This window comes from Pimephales promelas, chromosome 7 (genome assembly GCF_988280905.1).
Source record: "Pimephales promelas chromosome 7, fPimPro1.hap1.1, whole genome shotgun sequence".
Lineage (NCBI taxonomy): Eukaryota > Metazoa > Chordata > Actinopteri > Cypriniformes > Leuciscidae > Pimephales > Pimephales promelas.
The window spans coordinates 24,652,235-24,673,109 of record NC_142775.1 but is presented as its reverse complement, the minus strand read 5'-3'; the positions used below and the strand labels follow the sequence as shown (position 1 = coordinate 24,673,109).

Sequence of the window (20,875 nt, the reverse complement as noted above, 5' to 3'; positions counted from 1 at the left end):
TTTTATTTAAAATAAATTAGTTTGGAGGCTTTTTTTATTCTGGACAGTAGTTCACATGATAACAGGTTTACCCAGGCAGATATGGCACGTCATGATCTTCTTGATTACATTGTTGTATTCAGCACTTCCGGGTGATGGTAGGACAATAATCTGGGCTAACGCAGTGTTGTTAAGCTGAAACAGAGTGATTGTAACAATGATATGGTTTCGTTTACACCAAACATCTAATCAAAACATTGGTTATGTCAAGTCTTAATGTACAACTGGTGCACTAAAACATGTATTACACCTGCCAGGTAAAGTTTATGTAGAGTTAATTACAGTTAATGTGTACGAGAGGCTGACATTTCCCAACATTTCCCACATCACAACATCAAACACTACAAAAAGATGTAAGCTGTAATCTGATTTGGAAATTAGCTCACTGAAGGTGTGAAGTTACTTGGCTTTTTTTGGCTACTTGGTTACTCATTTTTTGTGCCTATGACCTGAACACTTTAAGCTTAAGGCAGAGACCAACACCAAAGTAAAGTTATCCAATATATGCATTTCAGTATATGTCAAGCTTATATACTGGGGCAATGAAACAACTACTGTCATGACGGCCCAACATTGTATGGCTGTTACACTTTCTGAACAGTTTTCTAATGTGTAAAGACAAAGGGCATTCACAAAAGGACAGTTGATGAAGCCACTTAGATGAGTGATGAAAAATACTGGATGAATGAAAACATTTACCAACAGTAATGGAAATGGAATGGAACTAGTTCTTATTCTTAAAGACGCCAATTACAATTTTTGCCCTTTTGCTGCTCCTACCTGCAAGGCTCTTGTGAGTTGACGATCTTCACGGTTAAGAAGGAATACAGAGGAGATTCCTGCATCATAGAGGCGCAGAGCAGCGGCACTGAATTCTTGTGTGACAGTAACAGGGCCGTTGACAAAGAAAACCGCAACCTTGCGCACAAGGAAGCCACTGCGAACTCTCTTGAATGTGTTCTGTGCAATGAAGTTCATGGCTGTCTCCAAGCTGCGTTGCTTACGGGTCTGCTGAGCCTGGAGCCCTTGAACTCGCTCAACAAGTGCTCGCTTCTTCTGGCTATCTCCAAAGCGTATCTCGGTAGTCACCTCATTGTTGTAGAGTGCTAGAGCAACTCGGGCACCTCGGGGACAGTTGCTCTCAGCAATAGTGATGTCACTGACCAAGCGGAGAACAGTGTCACGCATGTTGTTGAAAGCAGAGCGAGATACACCATCTGATGAATCCAAGGCAAAGGCCAACTCAGTTGGGTATAGGGGACATTCCTGAGCACCTGAGGAATTAAAAAATCAAAAGCTGAACAGAAAGTACAGTATTATGGAATGAGAGTTTGAAACTCTTACAGCCCAGTGGAAATGCAGAAGAGATTGTTCACTCATTACTTACCATAGCAGCAAGCTAAAAAAAAAAAAAAAAAGAAAGAAAAAGAAAGATTTCAAAACATTAAAGTATAACTATAAGAAATTCTATAAAATTAAAAGTACAACAATAAGAAAAGGAACATAATTAGATCTACACTGGACAGTCAATATACTTACGACAGTTATCCCTAATTTTCTTGACCAAATCACATTGCTGTAAGGAGAAAAAAATGTCATTATTTTTCCAAACAATTAAGTAGGAAAAAACAATAAAGACACTTATAAAGTGAAAGAAAGGAAAAGTACATACCACAGCACCAACTCCTCTGGGTCCTTTAAGGCCCTGTTTTTGACAACAGAAAAAAATCAGAGAGAGACACTTTCTCAACAGCTAAACACAGCTGGCTAGAGCGATCTGGATTTCATCCACAGAGCATTTTTGTGAGCCTAACTAATGTCTGTCACCAGTAAAAAATAATAATAATCAACAGCTTGAGTAAATCAAAGCAAAAGAAGTTGCACGGTTTGTAAGAGAGTCCATTGTTTCATGCCTCAACTGAGCCACATTGTTCATTCAAAGTCAGCATTCCTGTATTTAAAGATTTGTTGCAGGATTTGTTGCAGAAAACGTCAAAGAAATCCGTATAATATAAAATATTTTGCTTACATAGGGCCCTGGGTATCCAATATCTCCCTTTTGACCAGGACCACCACGTCCTCCTGAGGTACCCTACAAAACATATTATCTGTCATTACCAGCAATATGGACGTAATGACCTAATAAAAACAGTTCAATCAAGATTACTCACCCTCTGGCCATTGTTTCCTCTAGGTCCAGGTCCTCCTTTTGAACCAGGGTCACCTGCCTCACCCTTTCAATCGATTCAGATTAAACATCTAGTTACTTCTGATGTTTTGCACAGAGTGCATTAGTATAAAAACTACAGTGTAAAACATTTAAGGCTGCAGACTCCAGTAATCTCACCTTTGGACCAGGGAAACCAGGGAAACCTTCATCACCCTAAAACAACATTAAATTGTGTTCAGTGTGAAATACATTTTGAGTAAACAGTTCACTATACAAAAAAAAAAAAAAAAAATGTTATACAGAAACAAACACTCACCTTTCTTCCTTTAGGACCAGGTACACCAAACCCATCTCGTCCATCCTCACCCTGTATAGAGAGGATATCTACTTTTTAGATATGCTTTTATTATGCTTTTATTATTTTTCTACTTTTATTATGTTTTAATGTTTATAATAATTCTATCTATTCATCCATGTCTCACATATTAACGCTGATGGTTGTTATTATTGCTACAATGTATAACATCTATTTGGTATGACTGGTGTAGGTTGTGACTCCTCACTTACAGGCTCCCCACGGGGTCCCTGGGGTCCCAAAACACCTTTAGGTCCTGGGTCCCCTGGTTCACCCTTTAGAGTGAAAGTGAAAAAAGTGAATCATAATTGTATAAATTATAAGGTAAAAAAGGTGCAATGGTGACACACAAAGCAGTTAAGATAGAATGAAATGTAACAGCAAAAAGAGCATCATACTTCTCACACTAATGCAGTAAAAAAAAAAAAAAAAAAAAAAAAGTGAGTTAATTTCCTCTGCCCAAATTGTATAAATACAAACTCCCCAGAAAATTTGCTTTAGGTCGACAGTGAGATGTTTTCTTTAATAAATTGCTAAAGCTTGCCAATGATAACTGAAGAAAGAGAGTGTAACTGACTGGCAAAGGAATTGCTAATGCTAAAGGTGACCAGTACCTTGCGGCCAACAGCACCTCTTCTACCCTTTTCTCCAGCAGATCCTGGCAGTCCTCCTGGTCCCTAAAAATAAATATAAAATAAGAATAAGATTACTCATATAAAACAGGAGATTTATTCTTTTCATTTGTTAAGTCATAAATCAAAACTCTTGTTTAGTGCAAGTATAAAGTTATTAAACCTTTTGTCTGCTCCCAAATTCATAATGCTTGTTACAATCCCTTTTTAGTAGCAGAGAAAACAAGGAAAATAACATGCTTAAACTTCTTCACTTACCCTTGGACCAGGGTTTCCATCCTCTCCTCTAATACCAGGTGCTCCAATTGGTCCAGCGGGACCCTAAAGTGCAGATACAATATATTTATATTATCTATAATTTATTTTGTATTTAATAATGAAACTGCAGGACAAGCATGCAAATTTGCATGAAAAAATAAATGTAACCAGACTGTAAACCAGATTGGACCCATTATGTTTGCATATATAACATATTATGGGTCTTCTGTTTTGCAAAACTGCTTTTTACAACTTATTTACCCGAGGTCCTCCAATTCCTGTCTCGCCTGCTAAACCATCACTTCCGGGTCTTCCAGCAACACCCTATAAATGCAACAGGGCCATCAAAAAACACACACACACAAATAAATAAATAAATAATAATAATAAAAAACAACAACAATGGGATTACTATGGAAGTGTTACAATAATGTTTATTTCCATTAATGGTTGGCATGGAATAGCATATGTCTACTCACAGCTTGACCGGGAGGCCCCCTTCTACCATCAGAGCCCTTTTTCAAAAGAGAACAGAACATCTGTCACTCACCATTTCATGCTCTACTACAAAACATTTCAAATCATGTATTGCCATAGATAATAGGGCTTAAACTTGAGGCAGCATACTATTTTGAATGGTTATTAAAGTCAGTTTAGAAATTTAAATTATTTTATCGTGTACACATTTCTTTGGTTCTAAACATTTGATTGAGTTAAGGGGTTTTAAGAGAAGATTTATAAACTGGTTAAGAAAGAAAAAACAAACAATCCCTTTGGTCGAGAAAGCATACCCGTCTGCCTGGTTCACCAGGACCTCCTTTAGTTCCATCCACCCCTGGCTCTCCCTAAAGAAAACACACCAATGAACCCCAAAGATTGCATTGCAGTTGTCCATTTTATTCAAAAAGTACAAACAAACATGTTATAGTCCACACTGAACAAATATGCAGAAACTAAAAAGTCTTACAGAGCTTGACCATATCCAGAAACAAAAATAACATGTAATGAGAAATAATTGATATAGCAACTTATATGACTTTTAAATTACTGAGATGAAGCTTGTTACTTTACAATATGGATGCATGAACATTTTCTATGGTCCTGACCTCTGCTCTGACCAGACACAATCAAATAAATATAAAAATCCACCAGAAAGACTGATTAACTAAGTCTAAAAAAATTGACCATACCGCTGGGCCAGCATCGCCTGGGTCGCCTTTTGGTCCCCTTTGGTTGTTGTCACTTCCAGGGGTGCCCTATAACCACAACAGCAACAAATTCTCTTATTGAATGAAGACTAAGGGTCTGCTCACATATCGCATCTTTTGCACGCTCAAGTTCGTTATTTCAAATGTTGTTGAAATGTTTCAAACGCTCATAATGGAAGCGATAATTGGAAGCGGTTGCCTAATGGGCCTTTCACCATAATAGTTTTTATCACCCAAATTTTTTCTTTTTTTATTAATATAGAGAATTCGAGTACAATCAATTAAGGCATAAATCAACGATCACAGTTGTTTTCGTGTTGATAGATCACTTATAAAAAAGAACATATGAAGGAGAAAAGAAAAAAAAAAGAAAAAAAAAGGGGGTGAGGGTCTTAGTCCAATAACATAAACAATTCCAAAATGGAGTGAAGTTTCAGGGCATTTCTGTCCGTCATCCAATGAAGAGATTTTACCAATAGCTTTAAGTCATTCCTCCAAGACAGTAAAAGAAATGGTCACAGCGACCCATTAACTTTAAAGGAGAATAGTAAAGTCAATTAGAAGCATAGACAGTAAAAGAAATCGACACAGCGACCCCATAGACTTCAATAGAGAAAAGTGAAGTCAATTAGCAGGCTCAAACTGAGCTTGACGACATAGATGTGACTTGAGCAACCTGTCTTACAGTTGTATGACTTCTAGTAGCTGTGCCAAGCAAAAATCTGAATCATTCCCTTCCGAATATTGCAGAGCCGGAGATCATGAGTATTAGTTGTCCATGAGCTAGCAGCAGGATCAACTTTATGACTCTCTATGGGCTTCTCCCTTGACTTTATGCTTCTACGTCCCCCCGATTGCTCCTTCTGTCTATATGGTCATTTCTCTATTGTGCGACAGAGCCTTTTCTATATTGTCGTGTTTCTTTAGAAATAAACAATGGGCAAATGGAGTCTTTAAACACCTCAGATGTATAGTTATTCGCTGTCGCCAAAATAAATGGCGGCCTCCGGGGGAGACTTCAGTTTCCGGCTGGTGGATTACCCCCGTGCCTTTCACACGACACTGAATGCACTGTGCTGCGTTATGAAACCCATTAATTTCAATGGACTGCACCACGCGAAGACGTTTTGTTGCTGCATCGACCAAAGCGCAAGCGAGCGGTGCACACCATTGACGTGACGTGGTTGCGATCACGTGGCGGTCAGAGTACAAAATAATTAAACTTTTGCCGTTGCACTCTGTGACGATTACCAGCGCGAGAAACAGGAAATCCAAACAAGCTCGCAAATCAAATTCAATGTCTGAATTTATTTTACTGTCTATGGAATTTCCTGAGCTGTACAATAAAAGTTTGAGGTCGTATAGGGACATCGCCAGAAAAGTTATAACGTTATTATACTGACATAGGTCTCCCGCTTAAAGTTTTTGAAAACTCTGCCTAATTTGCTCTGACATTGCACAGTGCAATCATGTTGTATCTGAAGAGCAACACTGAACCCAGCGGTGAGCGCTGTGCATTCCGCGTCCTGTGTGAAAGGCCCAAGTCATTCTAAATTACGACAAATTCTTGAGTAAGAGGAAATATCTGACTGTTTATATAACATACTGGATCACCACGTATTCCAGTCTGACCAACATCTCCTGCTTGGCCTTTGGCCCCTTTAGGCCCCTAGAAACACACAAAAAAGATCAGATAAACTCATTTTATTCATTTGTTGTAAATTTGTTCCACATGACTCCACGACTACATTCTACATGACTTACCCGTTGGCCAGGGTTTCCACTATCTCCTGGAGGCCCCACAACACCCCTTGTTCCCTGAAAGACAACAACACATTCTAACTGGCATTCACTCAGAACACTGACTGCAAACCATTGTACAACAGATCACTGATAAAATGTTTCTGGAAAAAATAGCATTTAAACATGTTTGCTAGACAACAGCTGACCTCTTCTCCATTGATTCCATCTAAACCAATCTCTCCAATTTCACCCTTAAAAAAAAAAAAATGTTATCAATCAAACATATTCTTTTAATATGATACAATGTGAATGATATATTACAGTAATATATTATTATATAATAATTATTCACTATAAATTAATTTGAATATATATTTATATATTTATTCAAATTTAACACAAGTAATATATATAAAAGTTCTTACCTTTTCACCATTGTATCCTCGAGATCCCTAAAAACAACAACATTGGATTAGTCAATCAATAAGTTTTAGCAATAATCTGCTTTCTTAACAAGTGAGATTTACTTGAAGTGCACTTACTTTAACACCTCTTTGACCTGGACATCCTTGGAATCCTTGAGTTCCATTTACACCAGGTGGACCTCTCTCTCCCTGTGAAAATACGGATAATCACGATCATGAGAAAAAAACATGCCATATGCACAAACATTGTATTTTTGACAAAATAGTGCCTTAATTAAACGATACAATGACCATTGCAAAGTTTAAGGTTGCTGATAGAAAGAGGATATGGGGTAGGTAGAGGATTCATTTTATTTACGGGCAAATACATTACGGTATATAAGTCTAAGAAACAACAGTGTTATGGTTTAAATTGAATAAATTATCACATCATTATAATCTGAATACATAACATGCATTTCTTATAACATGTTACCCTAACACTGTGAAAAGGTATGATCTGTCTATTTATTAGTGCATGCTGGAAAAAATATTTAACTTTAGAAACTGGGAGTTTCGAATCAAGTGAGAAGCTAGATCTGGAGCTAGGAATCACAGACAAAAGAGAGTAAAAAGAGATGCCTTTGAAATAATTTTAGAAATTCATAGTAGTTAATGAATTCATGCTCACCGGACCACCTTCATCACCAGGATGTCCACTGAAGCCCGGACCACCGGATTGACCCTATAGACAATCACACATGGAAACGTGGACACGAGTCATCACTAAGAAAATTTCTGAATTTGAAATTGTTTTAGCCGAAAATATGTTGTTTCTTAAAAGAAAATGTATTTGACCTTTGGTCCAGGAACACCAACAGCTCCTCTGTCCCCTCTCTGGCCATTACACTTGCATGGAACAGAACAGCATTCCCGCTCAGCAATGTTATCCTTAAAAAGAGAATTTATTTAGTCAACCAGAATCACATTAAACAAACATATTTATCTCTTTTTGTCATTGAGGTAGGTCTTCCCTTAGATTGCTTATTTGACTGAGCAATGAGGACAGTTCTTACCAGTTCTTCTAGAAGCTCATAATCCAAGTCCATGAGGTTGACTCGCAGAGGTCGTGTGTACCTGAAGCCACGGCCAAATTCCAAGAGAACTGCATCTTCAAATCGTGGCACTCTCTCCAGTGCAACAAGAATGAAACTACTAACACCTTAAAGAAAGAAAGAAAAGCAAAATTAAAATGTGAGTGGTACCATATTGTGCGATGTATAAATCATCAACAACAAAAGTTTCAAAAGTATCATAGAACAAATAAATAAATAAACGAATACAACAATAATTAACAAAGAAACTGATTGTATTGTTACAACCAATTGATATTTGATTGTGAATTAATGGAGTTTATAAGACATTTTTATTTTTATAATCATGATTACGCTTACCTGCTAAACGCATCTTTTCAACTTGCTCTTTCAGAATGTTGTACTGGACATCTAATCCATCAGTTAAGTGGATCACAACCTTTATGAGTGTAAAACCACAATCAATTTAGATAATACTTACAATATGGTTAGATTTTGAGGTTAAAGCTTTGCCCTGAAAATGATGTACCTTGATACTGTCTGAAGGCTGATTCTTGAATCTATCAGCATAAGCCTTGATTGTGGCACCATTCAGAACAAAAGGTCCACGATTCCGAAGGGCCCTGAAGGGCTCAAGAAGCTCTGTGTATCTGTTGGTGAAGTCCAGCTGAACAGGCTCCGAGGCAGAGTCCATCGCTAACATGCCCACTTGTATTGAGGGAACCTGGCCAGAAGTGCAGCTGATGGGCTGCATCTGGGTAATGCGTTCGAGAATAGCAGATAGCTTTGAATCTAATGATCTCTGAGCAGCAAAAATGTTCTGTGCAGCCACGTCAAACCCCACAAGAACATCCAACTTGCATGCTGCCAGGGAGTAGAAAGAGATGGTGATTAATGACAATCAAGAGCAAACCGCTGTTCAAAACACTTAGGGCCAGATTTACTAACAAGTGCAAACCCTCTTTTGGCGTTAAAAAAAAAAAAAAAACTACTGTCAGGATTTACTAAAGACATACAGTGAAAGATTTTCACTGAAAAGGTGTGGACAGTGTTATTCCTTATTTCTTATGTTCTGTATTTGAAGAATTCAGATGCAAAAGCCTCGAAGTGCCATTTGAAATTCTCTTCTAGAATAATCATTTTTATCAAGCTTGTATATTTAAATTCAGTAATTTCACTTAAACGACAATTCATAGGTAATCTTCATTGCCATTTAAGTGAAATTACTGAACTTAAATATACAAGCTTGATAAAAATTAACATTCTTGAAGAAAATTTCAAATGGCATTTAGAGGCTTTTGCATCTGAACTCTTCATTTGTAAGAGTTTCCTTTTCAGATGCAAAAATGTATGAGAGGAGAGTATTTAAATGAATTATGCAAGGTGATTTACTAATGTTAGTCAATTTTCTGGTATTTGCACCATTATTTATCACCCAAAAAAGCATGTCCTAAACCAGATACTAATTCGCACTGCTCTTGGTAGATTGCCTCAGTCCTTATGGAAATTATCTAGATGAATCTGTGTTCTTTAATTTGCAAGTCACCAGTAGATCACTCGCAGAACTTTCCACTCCCATCTGTGCTTATTGGAATTATGCTCTCACACTAATTTGCCCTGTTTAGTAAATCTGGCCCTTAAACTGTACACTTAAACTTTCACTTGATAAAAAAAAAACAACAACAAACCTCTTGTAGCATCCTTTACTCCAGTGCACAGTCCAATACCTTTCACATCATCATCAAGTGTTTCCAAAATCTGCTCATTCAGCTCAGAGAGCTCTTGGAAGGTGCTGGCTCGGGCCACCGTTGTAGCTTCACTGCCCAAATTATTGAGTTCGTCCTCAATATCTCCCACCCCAACAGCATAAATGCGCACGCCAGTGGCTTTGAGACCTAATGCTGCTGTTTTGCTGTCATCCCTTGACCGTCCACCAGTGACTACCATTAGAATCTGTGGAATTCCCTCATCCTTCCGACTGCCTCTTTCTTTTACAAAATGTGTGTTCTGAACATGGCGAATGGCATTGCCTGTTTTAATTTCTCTACCTCCCTTGTACTCTGCTCGAGTTATAGCATTGATAATATCATCCTTATTTTTGTAGGTGTTGAGGTAGAATACATCGGTCACATCAGTAGCATAATGTGCTAGACCAATCTGAATTTTGTCTCTCTCTGTAAAGAACAGGTCAATTAAATTAAGAATAAATTCCATGACCTCTTTGAAATTGTCCTTGCCAAGATTGATTGAGCCATCAACTAAAAAGACAATGTCGGCAGCTTTGGCTTGTGGGAGTCCATTTGCTATGGGAAACCAGACAAAATAAAACATTTAGAGCCTATCATTATACATGCATCATGTAAGTATGTCTAAAATAACAATAACATTAGTTCTCCACTTACTTGGCTCGTCAGTGGGAGGTTCTTCACCAATCGTTCCATTAAGTCTTGCTATAAACTTGCTCTGTATGTTTGGAAGATTTGGGAAAGTAGTCACTTGCAGAAAGTCATCAGAAGTGGTAGTAATCTGTGCCAGCTGTCTTGGGTCTGCATTTTCTGCACCAATTCCTATACAATTGACCCGAGAGCCTTTGAGAATTTGGCCATAAGTAGATACATCAGATGTTGACCTTCCACCAGTGAGCACAACCAAGTGCTGGGAAGCCTGTCCAAGACGTACCCCAGCAGAAGGCTTGAGCTCATTTTGAATCACATACTTTATTGCCTCAGCTAGGTCGGCACCACGTCCCCCCATGTGACGCAGTCTTTTGATTGCAGAGATGACCGATTGCTTGTTGTCGTGGGAGTTCAAAGAGAACTCAGTTTTAGGTCTTTCAGCATACTGTACCAGAGCCACGCGAACTTGGTCAGGTTGTACATCAAGCTGATCAACCACTTTCAAGATAAAGTCACGAATGTGAGCAACACCGCTTTGTCCAACACTGTCAGTGCCATCAATGAGGAAGATGATGTCCTTTCTTCCAAAATTAAGAACAACTGATAAGAAACAAAAATGAAATTAAGTAGTAAATGCACTGCATATTCTAAAAAGGTTATGTGGTTGTGTAAAAATAAAAAATGACATGAATAAATTAGGCATCAAATGTTATTGTTGATTAACCTGAAATAACTTTTTAATAAAACCAGAAATGTAGAATACCTGGTGTGCGGTTTGCAATTTCACTTTTGGTCATGGTACGGACTTTGGTCAAAAGCTGTTGCTCCACTCTTGGAAGTTGCTGGAAGTCCCTTATGGTGAATGTTAGTTCCGGACTAAAAGAAATTAATTTTAACTCCTCTGCATCAGCATTATGAGCTCCAACTGCTAAGGGAGCAACATTGTTTGATTTCAGTTGTTTAGCAGGACCAGATACATCATCATTTGACTTTCCCCCGGTTACCAGGATGAGAAACTGGGGCACACCCTCTTCTACACGGCTTCCGGCAGATCTTTGATAGATGTTCTTTGATACAAATTCCAGAGCTTGACCAGTGTTAAGCTGATTGCCACCTTTGCTTCTTAGTCTTCGTATTGCTTGACGAACTTCATCCTTGGTGGAGTACTCATTGAGGAGAAATTCGCTTTTGGAATCATCACTGTACTGCACAACTGAGACCCTGACATTGTCGAGACCCACATCCAACTTCTCCACCACTCGCTGAACCATGTCTCTTATGGCAGGGAACTCAGTGCGCATCTTTGTTGTGCCATCAATAAGGAAAACAACATCCCTCTTATCTCCAGGAGGTACTGGAATTGTAGCATCTGCATGTTTCGAAACAAACAAAAATGTCTTAAGCAGTTTTTTTTAACATAAAAATAAATATGACAGTAACCATAGCCATAACAATAGTAAATTGATCTCAATTAATACAGAAATGGAACTGACAGTCTGACCACAGGATTCACACACAGTTGCACAGATGCGATACTAAATCGAGTAGAACTCAACTCATAGTTATACAGAATGTCAGGCATATTTAAATAGTCTAAAATTTTGACTTCTGGACTTTATCAATTTTGCCACTCTGAAGATGTTCTTCCCCTCTTCACAGTTAACTATAAAAAAAACAGAATGAGGCATGGAAATTCATGCTGGTCAGAGGTATTATCACATCAAGCAGGAAAACCAATTATGAAATGATTGCAATTACCTGTAGGGTATACAGGGCGCAAATTGGCTAATTCCTCACTAGATAGCTCAGTCAGGGTGGTGATGAGTTTGTCCTGAACTGTATAAAGTCCAGGCAAGTCATCAACTGTGTAGGCAAATCTGGGGACATAGGAGGTCACTTGCAATTCCTGAGGGCTCACGTCTCTTGTTCCTATGCTAAGGGGGAAAGTGCCTGACTGTTTCAGTGCAGTTGCAGATGGTCTTATATTGTCTGTTGCTTTTCCTCCTGAAACCACAACAACAAATTGTGGAACTCCCTCCTGTTTCCTTCCACCAAGTCCAGAAACCAAAACTTCACGTCGAACAAAATCAATGGCCTGACCAAGGTTGCGCTGTCTCCCCCCACGTTGTTGGAGTTCCTTGATCTGATTTAGGACACCTTCTTTGGTCCTATGTGAGTTGAGGTATATGTCTGCATATGGAGAATCTCCATACTGCACCACGCCAACTCGAATCTTGTTCTCACCAACATTGAGGTTCTCCACAACTCTGCGCAAAAACTCCTGGATAATTGGGAAATCTCTGCCAACACCTTCAGAGCCATCAATCAAAAAGACGATGTCCTTTTTGGGTCCCTCTGACTCCACTAAAATTAAAAGAAAGAAGAAAAATATTTAATAAAAAATAATGCTGATTGGATGAAGGACAGTCTCTAAAATTTCAAACACCTGACAAAAACAAAGATATGAATATAATTACAACACTCGACACCCTTTGCACTAGATTATTAAACATAACAAATTTGCACTTGAATCCAACATCTATTCGTAAGACATCATGTCAGCAAGTGAAGTTTGTTTGTTTCTTTACCTGGGAATACCAGATGTGCTAAGCGTAATTTTCAACTGAATTTTCATAACTGAAATTGTTAAAATGAATTTGTGAATATAATAAGAGAGTATTTAAGAAAAAAGGAGAAGAAGCAGAAGCAGAAGAAGAAGAAGAAGAAGAAGAAGAAGAAGAAGAAGAAGAAGAAGAAGAAGAAGAAGAAGAAGAAGAAACTAATATTTTGGAACTGAACATTAGAAGGTGAATATGTATTACTGTGGTGTGTTAAATTGTTTGGAAATGAAATGTTCACTTAAATATGCAGCCATTACAATTATAGTGTTGTTATAGAAACGCTTGCAATAATTCTTTAATAAAAATTATATCTATGTTTTTTAATGGGAAAGACACACATGTTAAATAGAACATTACTTACTCACAAGCCACTTTTGATGTAAATGTAAAAATAACAATAAAACAATCTGACACCACAATAAAGATGATGGAGGATGCAAACATGAATGAATTAGTATACCACATTTAATAAACAATTTTGAATATAATTAATCTCTAAAGACAGTAATGTCTTGGGAAAAATTACACAAAGTTCACAATGCGCAAAAGGACTAAAGGACATGAATAAAGAAATACATGTTAAATTTGCCATGAAACTCTCTATGCTAAGATGCTAACTCCTATGATGATGTTTGATGTTCTAAAGGATTTTTAAAGTAAACTACTTAAGTGACACTTTCACTAAGTTGTGCTGTGTGGTTGTCAATGTGCTGCAAGGTGGATGTTTGATGCTTCTTACTGAATAAAAAGTAAAATACCCATACCAAAGTATTTCTGACATCATGATCCCTATGATGTGGGTCTCAACAAAAATAAAAGATAGTAAATTTTCTTGAACCAAAATCAATCTCTCCACAACAAGCCACCAACCTTTAGGCAACGTTGGTGTTTTAAGCAAAATGGTAAAGGATAATTTAAGAAAAGAAGTCTACATATTTTTAGTGATACTAACCTTAGCAAGTACCATAAACATTGAAAATAAATAAAGCAAGCACGTTTTATCCGTTTATTTAGGTAATCTTTTTCTTACCTATTTCAGTAGTAGTGATGGACAAGCCCTCTAAAAGTACTGTATTAATGTTGGTGAGAAGCTGCTGTTGGACACTTGGAAGGTCAGAAAAGTCACTCACTGCAAGTGCATAACTAGGCTCATTGGAAATCTTCTGGAGTTCCCTGCTGTCTGAGCTCCTTGACCCTATCGCAAAGATAAGCACGCCCAGCTCTTGGAGGGATGAGGCTGGTGTGTCAACATTATCAAATGACTTTCCACCACTCAGCAGAATCAGCAGCTGAGGCACACCTTCTACAAGTCTGCTTCCAGAGGAGGCAGTGAAGACATTGTCCCTCACGTACTGCAGAGCTGCCCCTGTGTTGAGGGGTCTCCCTCCTTTGTGCCTCAGACCCCTGAGCGTGTCAAGCACGTCCTCCTTCCTCGAGTATGTGTTAAGATAGAAATGGGCCTCTGGATCTCTGCTGTACTGGACCACAGACACATGGTCTCTTTTCTCAGACACGTTCAGTCTCTCCACCATCCTCTCAACAAAGTCACGCATTGCAGGAAAAGAGCCCCTTGTGCCATCTGAGCCATCCAGAAGGAACACCACATCCCTCCTGGCCATCCTTCGCTCAGCTATGGATAATGGGATGGAACACAAAGTCACGTGAGCCCTGGGTATCTGATGTTGTCTGTGGGCGTGTGTGTGCTCTAGTCGGCCACTACAAAAAGGGAGAAATCGCTCCTATCCTTTCAGCTAGTTTACAGCCAATCTAACAGTCAAATGTCATTACTGTCTGCTAAAATAGCATCTCATTTTGGTCAGAGTACAACCGCCAAAACTTACTGAATACGGTAAATTGAGGTCTGCAAATGAAAGGATATTTTCATCAATTGACAAAAACTGTGCCTAAAACTGACGAACGATCGAATAAACAAACACATTAAAAATCAACACTGCTTACCACACCAGAGGGTTCAAACCCATTGCTTGTTAGGCTAATTTCCCCCGCCTCTGCTAACATGCATCGCTAACATAAACCCTATGGTGTCTACGGCACGCTTTGCAAGGAGGGCGCAGTGTGCTGTTTTCTAGAGACGTGTGATAATCTGTCTTACCCGCCACAGTAGGTGCCATCGGCTTGACTTGTACAAGCACATTGTTGAGGGAGCTGATAAACTGCTGCTGGACACTGGGAAGGTCAGAGAATTCATTGACGGGCTGTGCATAGGTAGGGTCGTTGGCAATTCTCTGCACCTCTCTGCTCGAATTTCTGGTGCCGATGCCAAAAATCAAGATTCCGCTCTCTTTTAGGGCGGAGGCAGGTGTATCTATGTTATCGCTTGACCGTCCTCCACTGAGGAGGATGAGAATCTGAGGGACACCCTCTTGCTTTCTACTCCCCGCAGAGGCGGTGAAGACACTGTCCCTCACGTACTGGAGGGCTGCCCCCGTGTTGAGGGGTCTCCCTCCTCTATGCCTCAGACCTCTGACAGTGTTCAGGATCTCCCCTCTTGTTGCGTAGGTATTCAGATAGAAATTGACCTCAGCGTCTCTACTGTACTGAACCACAGAAACACGGTCTCTCTTTGCCTCTATGTTAATTTGCTCCACTACTCTTTGCACAAAATCACGCATTGCTGGGAATGTATTTCTAGTGCCATCTGAACCGTCCAGCAAAAACACCACGTCCTTTCTGGGTATGGTGTCATCAGCTAGGAAAAGAAATCAGCATCATTAACACAGAGTAGTTTCAAAACACCTTCAAAATGTCACATTAATTCAACCACCTCAACGACTACCTAAGCTGTGGGTAAGGGTCCCACTGCTCATTACCACTTAGGGAAATCAACAATGCACGGCCTGTAAGCTAGCTGTCACAAAGTGCTGCCATGCACATACCAGTGAGAGTCGGTGAAGTTGGAGTGATGGGCATTGCAACAGCCTGGACAGAGGCCAGCAGCTGCTCTTGGACATTTGGAAGCTCACTGAAGTCGGACACGGAGAGAGCATAATTGGGGTCGTATGAGATTCTCTGCAGTTCTCTGCTATCAGAGCCCCGCGATCCAATTCCAAAGGTCAAGACGCCAAGCTCTTTCAGAGAGGACGCTGCTGCCTCAACACTGTCGAATGACCTTCCCCCGCTAAGCAAGATCAGTATCTGCGGCACACCCTCCAACCGTCTGCTGCCGGAGGGGGCAGTAAATACATTGTCTCTGACGTACTGGAGAGCTGCCCCTGTGTAGAGGGGTCTACCTCCTTTGTGTCTCAGACCTCTGACACGGTCAAGAACCTCTTCCTTTGTCGTGTAGCTATTTAGATAGAAATGGACCTCGGCTTCTCTACTGTACTGGACCACAGAAACACGGTCTCTGTTTGCCTCTATGGTGTGTTGCTCCACTACTCTCTGCACGAAATCACGCATAGCTGGGAAAGAATTCCTAGTGCCATCTGAACCGTCCAGCAGAAAGACTATGTCCTTTCTGGGTGTGACGTAATCAGCTAAGAGGGAGAAAAACATCATCAATGACACCAAGTAATGTGCATAAAGTTCACAAACATTCAGAATGACACATCAGTTCATCACCTCATTAACTCTCTAAGCTATGGTTTAAAAAAAAAAAAAAAAAAGTAAGGGACTTCATGAAGATAAAATAAGACACAGGGTATTGTTAAGTACTGCAACGCACATACCGGTAACAGTCTGTGAAGTTGGAGTGATGGGAATTGAAACAGCCTTGACAGAGGCAAGCAGCTGCTCTTGAACATTTGGAAGCTCGCTGAAGTCGGACACAGACAGAGCATAATTGGGGTCGTATGAAATTCTCTGCAATTCTCTGCTATCAGAGCCCCTCGATCCTATTCCAAAAGTTAAGATGCCAAGCTCTTTCAGAGAGGAGGCTGCTGCCTCAACACTGTCAAATGACCTTCCCCCGCTAAGCAAAACCAGTATCTGCGGCACACCTTCCAACCGCCTGCTGCCGGAGGAGGCAGCAAAGACATTGTCTATGACATACTGGAGCGCTGCCCCCGTGTAGAGGGGTCTGCCTCCTTTGTGCCGCAGACCTCTGACACTGTCAAGAATTTCTTCCTTTGTCTTGTACGTGTTTAGATAGAAATGTGCCTCTGGGTCTCTGCTGTACTGGACCACAGAAATGTGATCTCTGTTCTCAGCCACTTCCAAATTCTCCACCATTCTTTGCACAAATTCTTTCATTGCTGGGAACCCATTCCTAGTGGCATCCGATCCATCCAGCAGGAAGACAACGTCTCTCCTCTGTCTACGGCCCTCAGCTAAAAACAGACAAATTTGTGGGTCAGGTGGGGGACATTTTAAGGAGAGAAAAAAATAATAATAATACCCCACAACGCATTACACACTTAAGGCTCGATCATGCTTTTTGTTTGTTCGCTATCGCGTCACCTCCCGTAAAGTTATACTCTACAGGAGGAATTAGATTTCAGTCTGCAACTCGTTAGAACTAGAGGGACAAGATGGCAAATTTCTCTACGACCATAACTAAAGGAGAGGAATTACAGAAAGCCGGTTTGGCTTTTTTTCTTACCCATCGTTGTGGTGGTGATAGACGTTCCCTCTACAAAGACCATGTTAACGTTGGTGAGAAGCTGCTGTTGGACACTGGGAAGGTCAGCAAAGTCACTCACTGAGAGTGCATAGCTAGGCTCATTGGAGATCTTCTGGAGTTCCCTGCTGTCTGAGCTCCTTGACCCTATCGCAAAGATAAGCACTCCCAGCTCTTTCAGGGATGAGGCTGGTGTGTCAACATTATCAAATGACTTTCCACCACTCAGCAGAATCAGCAGCTGAGGCACACCTTCTCCAAGTCTACTTCCAGAGGAGGCAGTGAAGACATTGTCCCTCACGTACTGCAGAGCTGCCCCTGTGTTGAGGGGTCTCCCTCCTTTGTGCCTCAGACCCCTGAGCGTGTCAAGCACGTCCTCCTTCCTCGAGTATGTGTTAAGATAGAAATGGGCCTCTGGATCTCTGCTGTACTGGACCACAGACACATGGTCTCTTTTCTCAGACACGTTCAGTCTCTCCACCATCCTCTCAACAAAGTCACGCATTGCAGGGAAAGAGCTCCTTGTGCCATCTGAGCCATCCAGAAGGAACACCACATCCCTCCTGGCCATCCTTCGCTCAGCTATGGATAATGGGATGGAACACAAAGTCACGTGAGCCCTGGGTATCTGATGTTGTCTGTGGGCGTGTGTGTGCTCTAGTCGGCCACTACAAAAAGGGAGAAATCGCTCCTATCCTTTCAGCTAGTTTACAGCCAATCTAACAGTCAAATGTCATTACTGTCTGCTAAAATAGCATCTCATTTTGGTCAGAGTACAACCGCCAAAACTTACTGAATACGGTAAATAGAGGTCTGCAAATGAAAGGATATTTTCATCAATTGACAAAAACTGTGCCTAAAACTGACGAACGATCGAATAAACAAACACATTAAAAATCAACACTGCTTACCACACCAGAGGGTTCAAACCCATTGCTTGTTAGGCTAATTTCCCCCGCCTCTGCTAACATGCATCGCTAACATAAACTCTATGGTGTCTACGGCACGCTTTGCAAGGAGGGCGCAGTGTGCTGTTTTCTAGAGACGTGTGATAATCTGTCTTACCCGCCACAGTAGGTGCCATCGGCTTGACTTGTACAAGCACATTGTTGAGGGAGCTGATAAACTGCTGCTGGACACTGGGAAGGTCAGAGAATTCATTGACGGGCTGTGCATAGGTAGGGTCGTTGGCAATTCTCTGCACCTCTCTGCTCGAATTTCTGGTGCCGATGCCAAAAATCAAGATTCCGCTCTCTTTTAGGGCGGAGGCAGGTGTATCTATGTTATCGCTTGACCGTCCTCCACTGAGGAGGATGAGAATCTGAGGGACACCCTCTTGCTTTCTACTCCCCGCAGAGGCGGTGAAGACACTGTCCCTCACGTACTGGAGGGCTGCCCCCGTGTTGAGGGGTCTCCCTCCTCTATGCCTCAGACCTCTGACAGTGTTCAGGATCTCCCCTCTTGTTGCGTAGGTATTCAGATAGAAATTGACCTCAGCGTCTCTACTGTACTGCACCACAGAAACACGGTCTCTCTTTGCCTCTATGTTGAATTGCTCCACTACTCTTTGCACAAAATCACGCATTGTTGGGAATGTATTTCTAGTGCCATCTGAACCGTCCAGCAAAAACACCACGTCCTTTCTGGGTATGGTGTCATCAGCTAGGAAAAGAAATCAGCATCATTAACACAGAGTAGTTTCAAAACACCTTCAAAATGTCACATTAATTCAACCACCTCAACGACTACCTAAGCTGTGGGTAAGGGTCCCACTGCTCATTACCACTTAGGGAAATCAACAATGCACGGCCTGTAAGCTAGCTGTCACAAAGTGCTGCCATGCACATACCAATGAGAGTCGGTGAAGTTGGAGTGATGGGCATTGCAACAGCCTGGACAGAGGCCAGCAGCTGCTCTTGGACATTTGGAAGCTCACTGAAGTCGGACACGGAGAGAGCATAATTGGGGTCGTATGAGATTCTCTGCAGTTCTCTGCTATCAGAGCCCCGCGATCCAATTCCAAAGGTCAAGACGCCAAGCTCTTTCAGAGAGGACGCTGCTGCCTCAACACTGTCGAATGACCTTCCCCCGCTAAGCAAGATCAGTATCTGCGGCACACCCTCCAACCGTCTGCTGCCGGAGGGGGCAGTAAATACATTGTCTCTGACGTACTGGAGAGCTGCCCCTGTGTAGAGGGGTCTACCTCCTTTGTGTCTCAGACCTCTGACACGGTCAAGAACCTCTTCCTTTGTCGTGTAGCTATTTAGATAGAAATGGACCTCGGCTTCTCTACTGTACTGGACCACAGAAACACGGTCTCTGTTTGCCTCTATGGTGTGTTGCTCCACTACTCTCTGCACGAAATCACGCATAGCTGGGAAAGAATTCCTAGTGCCATCTGAACCGTCCAGCAGAAAGACTATGTCCTTTCTGGGTGTGACGTAATCAGCTAAGAGGGAGAAAAACATCATCAATGACACCAAGTAATGTGCATAAAGTTCACAAACATTCAGAATGACACATCAGTTCATCACCTCATTAACTCTCTAAGCTATGGTTTAAAAAAAAAAAAAAGTAAGGGACTTCATGAAGATAAAACAAGACACAGGGTATTGTTAAGTACTGCAACGCACATACCGGTAACAGTCTGTGAAGTTGGAGTGATGGGAATTGAAACAGCCTTGACAGAGGCAAGCAGCTGCTCTTGAACATTTGGAAGCTCGCTGAAGTCGGACACAGACAGAGCATAATTGGGGTCGTATGAAATTCTCTGCAATTCTCTGCTATCAGAGCCCCTCGATCCTATTCCAAAAGTCAAGATGCCAAGCTCTTTCAGAGAGGAGGCTGCTGCCTCAACACTGTCAAATGACCTTCCCCCGCTAAGCAAAACCAGTATCTGCGGCACACCTTCCAACCGCCTGCTGCCGGAGGAGGCAGCAAAGACATTGTCTATGACATACTGGAGCGCTGCCCCCGTGTAGAGGGGTCTGCCTCCTTTGTGCCGCAGACCTCTGACACTGTCAAGAATTTCTTCCTTTGTCTTGTACGTGTTTAGATAGAAATGTGCCTCTGGGTCTCTGCTGTACTGGACCACAGAAATGTGATCTCTGTTCTCAGCCACTTCCAAATTCTCCACCATTCTTTGCACAAATTCTTTCATTGCTGGGAACCCATTCCTAGTGGCATCCGATCCATCCAGCAGGAAGACAACGTCTCTCCTCTGTCTACGGCCCTCAGCTAAAAACAGACAAATTCGTGGGTCAGGTGGGGGACATTTTAAGGAGAGAAAAAAATAATAATAATACCCCACAACGCATTACACACTTAAGGCTCGATCATGCTTTTTGTTTGTTCGCTATCGCGTCACCTCCCGTAA

The 20,875-nt window shown here is 41.1% G+C and overlaps 1 protein-coding gene across 3 annotated transcripts in view; it reads right to left on the bottom strand.

Moving 5' to 3' along the window:
- Positions 1–20,875, bottom strand: part of LOC120460836 (collagen alpha-3(VI) chain) — a 60,463-nt gene that overhangs the window by 6,723 nt on the left and 32,865 nt on the right. For 2 of the 3 annotated variants that reach the window (XM_089133248.1, XM_089133249.1), the window contains exons 1-36: positions 18,565–19,099; positions 17,482–18,081; positions 16,610–17,209; positions 15,818–16,417; positions 15,034–15,630; positions 13,951–14,550; positions 12,058–12,663; positions 11,063–11,668; positions 10,306–10,899; positions 9,592–10,206; positions 8,433–8,767; positions 8,264–8,342; positions 7,886–8,031; positions 7,668–7,760; positions 7,501–7,554; positions 6,948–7,019; positions 6,831–6,857; positions 6,612–6,656; positions 6,427–6,480; positions 6,269–6,331; positions 4,645–4,710; positions 4,246–4,299; positions 3,934–3,969; positions 3,716–3,778; positions 3,455–3,517; positions 3,179–3,241; positions 2,777–2,839; positions 2,526–2,576; positions 2,387–2,422; positions 2,211–2,273; positions 2,069–2,131; positions 1,712–1,744; positions 1,579–1,615; positions 1,427–1,438; positions 820–1,313; positions 72–174 (exon numbers count right to left, since the gene is read on the bottom strand). In XM_089133248.1, the coding sequence (XP_088989374.1) occupies positions 72–174; positions 820–1,313; positions 1,427–1,438; positions 1,579–1,615; positions 1,712–1,744; positions 2,069–2,131; positions 2,211–2,273; positions 2,387–2,422; positions 2,526–2,576; positions 2,777–2,839; positions 3,179–3,241; positions 3,455–3,517; positions 3,716–3,778; positions 3,934–3,969; positions 4,246–4,299; positions 4,645–4,710; positions 6,269–6,331; positions 6,427–6,480; positions 6,612–6,656; positions 6,831–6,857; positions 6,948–7,019; positions 7,501–7,554; positions 7,668–7,760; positions 7,886–8,031; positions 8,264–8,342; positions 8,433–8,767; positions 9,592–10,206; positions 10,306–10,899; positions 11,063–11,668; positions 12,058–12,663; positions 13,951–14,550; positions 15,034–15,630; positions 15,818–16,417; positions 16,610–17,209; positions 17,482–18,081; positions 18,565–19,084 (8,206 nt within the window). In that variant the 5' untranslated portion in view covers positions 19,085–19,099. Of the gene's footprint in view, positions 1–71; positions 175–819; positions 1,314–1,426; positions 1,439–1,578; positions 1,616–1,711; positions 1,745–2,068; positions 2,132–2,210; positions 2,274–2,386; positions 2,423–2,525; positions 2,577–2,776; positions 2,840–3,178; positions 3,242–3,454; positions 3,518–3,715; positions 3,779–3,933; positions 3,970–4,245; positions 4,300–4,644; positions 4,711–6,268; positions 6,332–6,426; positions 6,481–6,611; positions 6,657–6,830; positions 6,858–6,947; positions 7,020–7,500; positions 7,555–7,667; positions 7,761–7,885; positions 8,032–8,263; positions 8,343–8,432; positions 8,768–9,591; positions 10,207–10,305; positions 10,900–11,062; positions 11,669–12,057; positions 12,664–13,950; positions 14,551–15,033; positions 15,631–15,817; positions 16,418–16,609; positions 17,210–17,481; positions 18,082–18,564; positions 19,162–19,348; positions 19,949–20,136; positions 20,737–20,875 lie in introns of those variants that run through there. The other variant, XM_089133250.1, reaches the window with a different exon arrangement.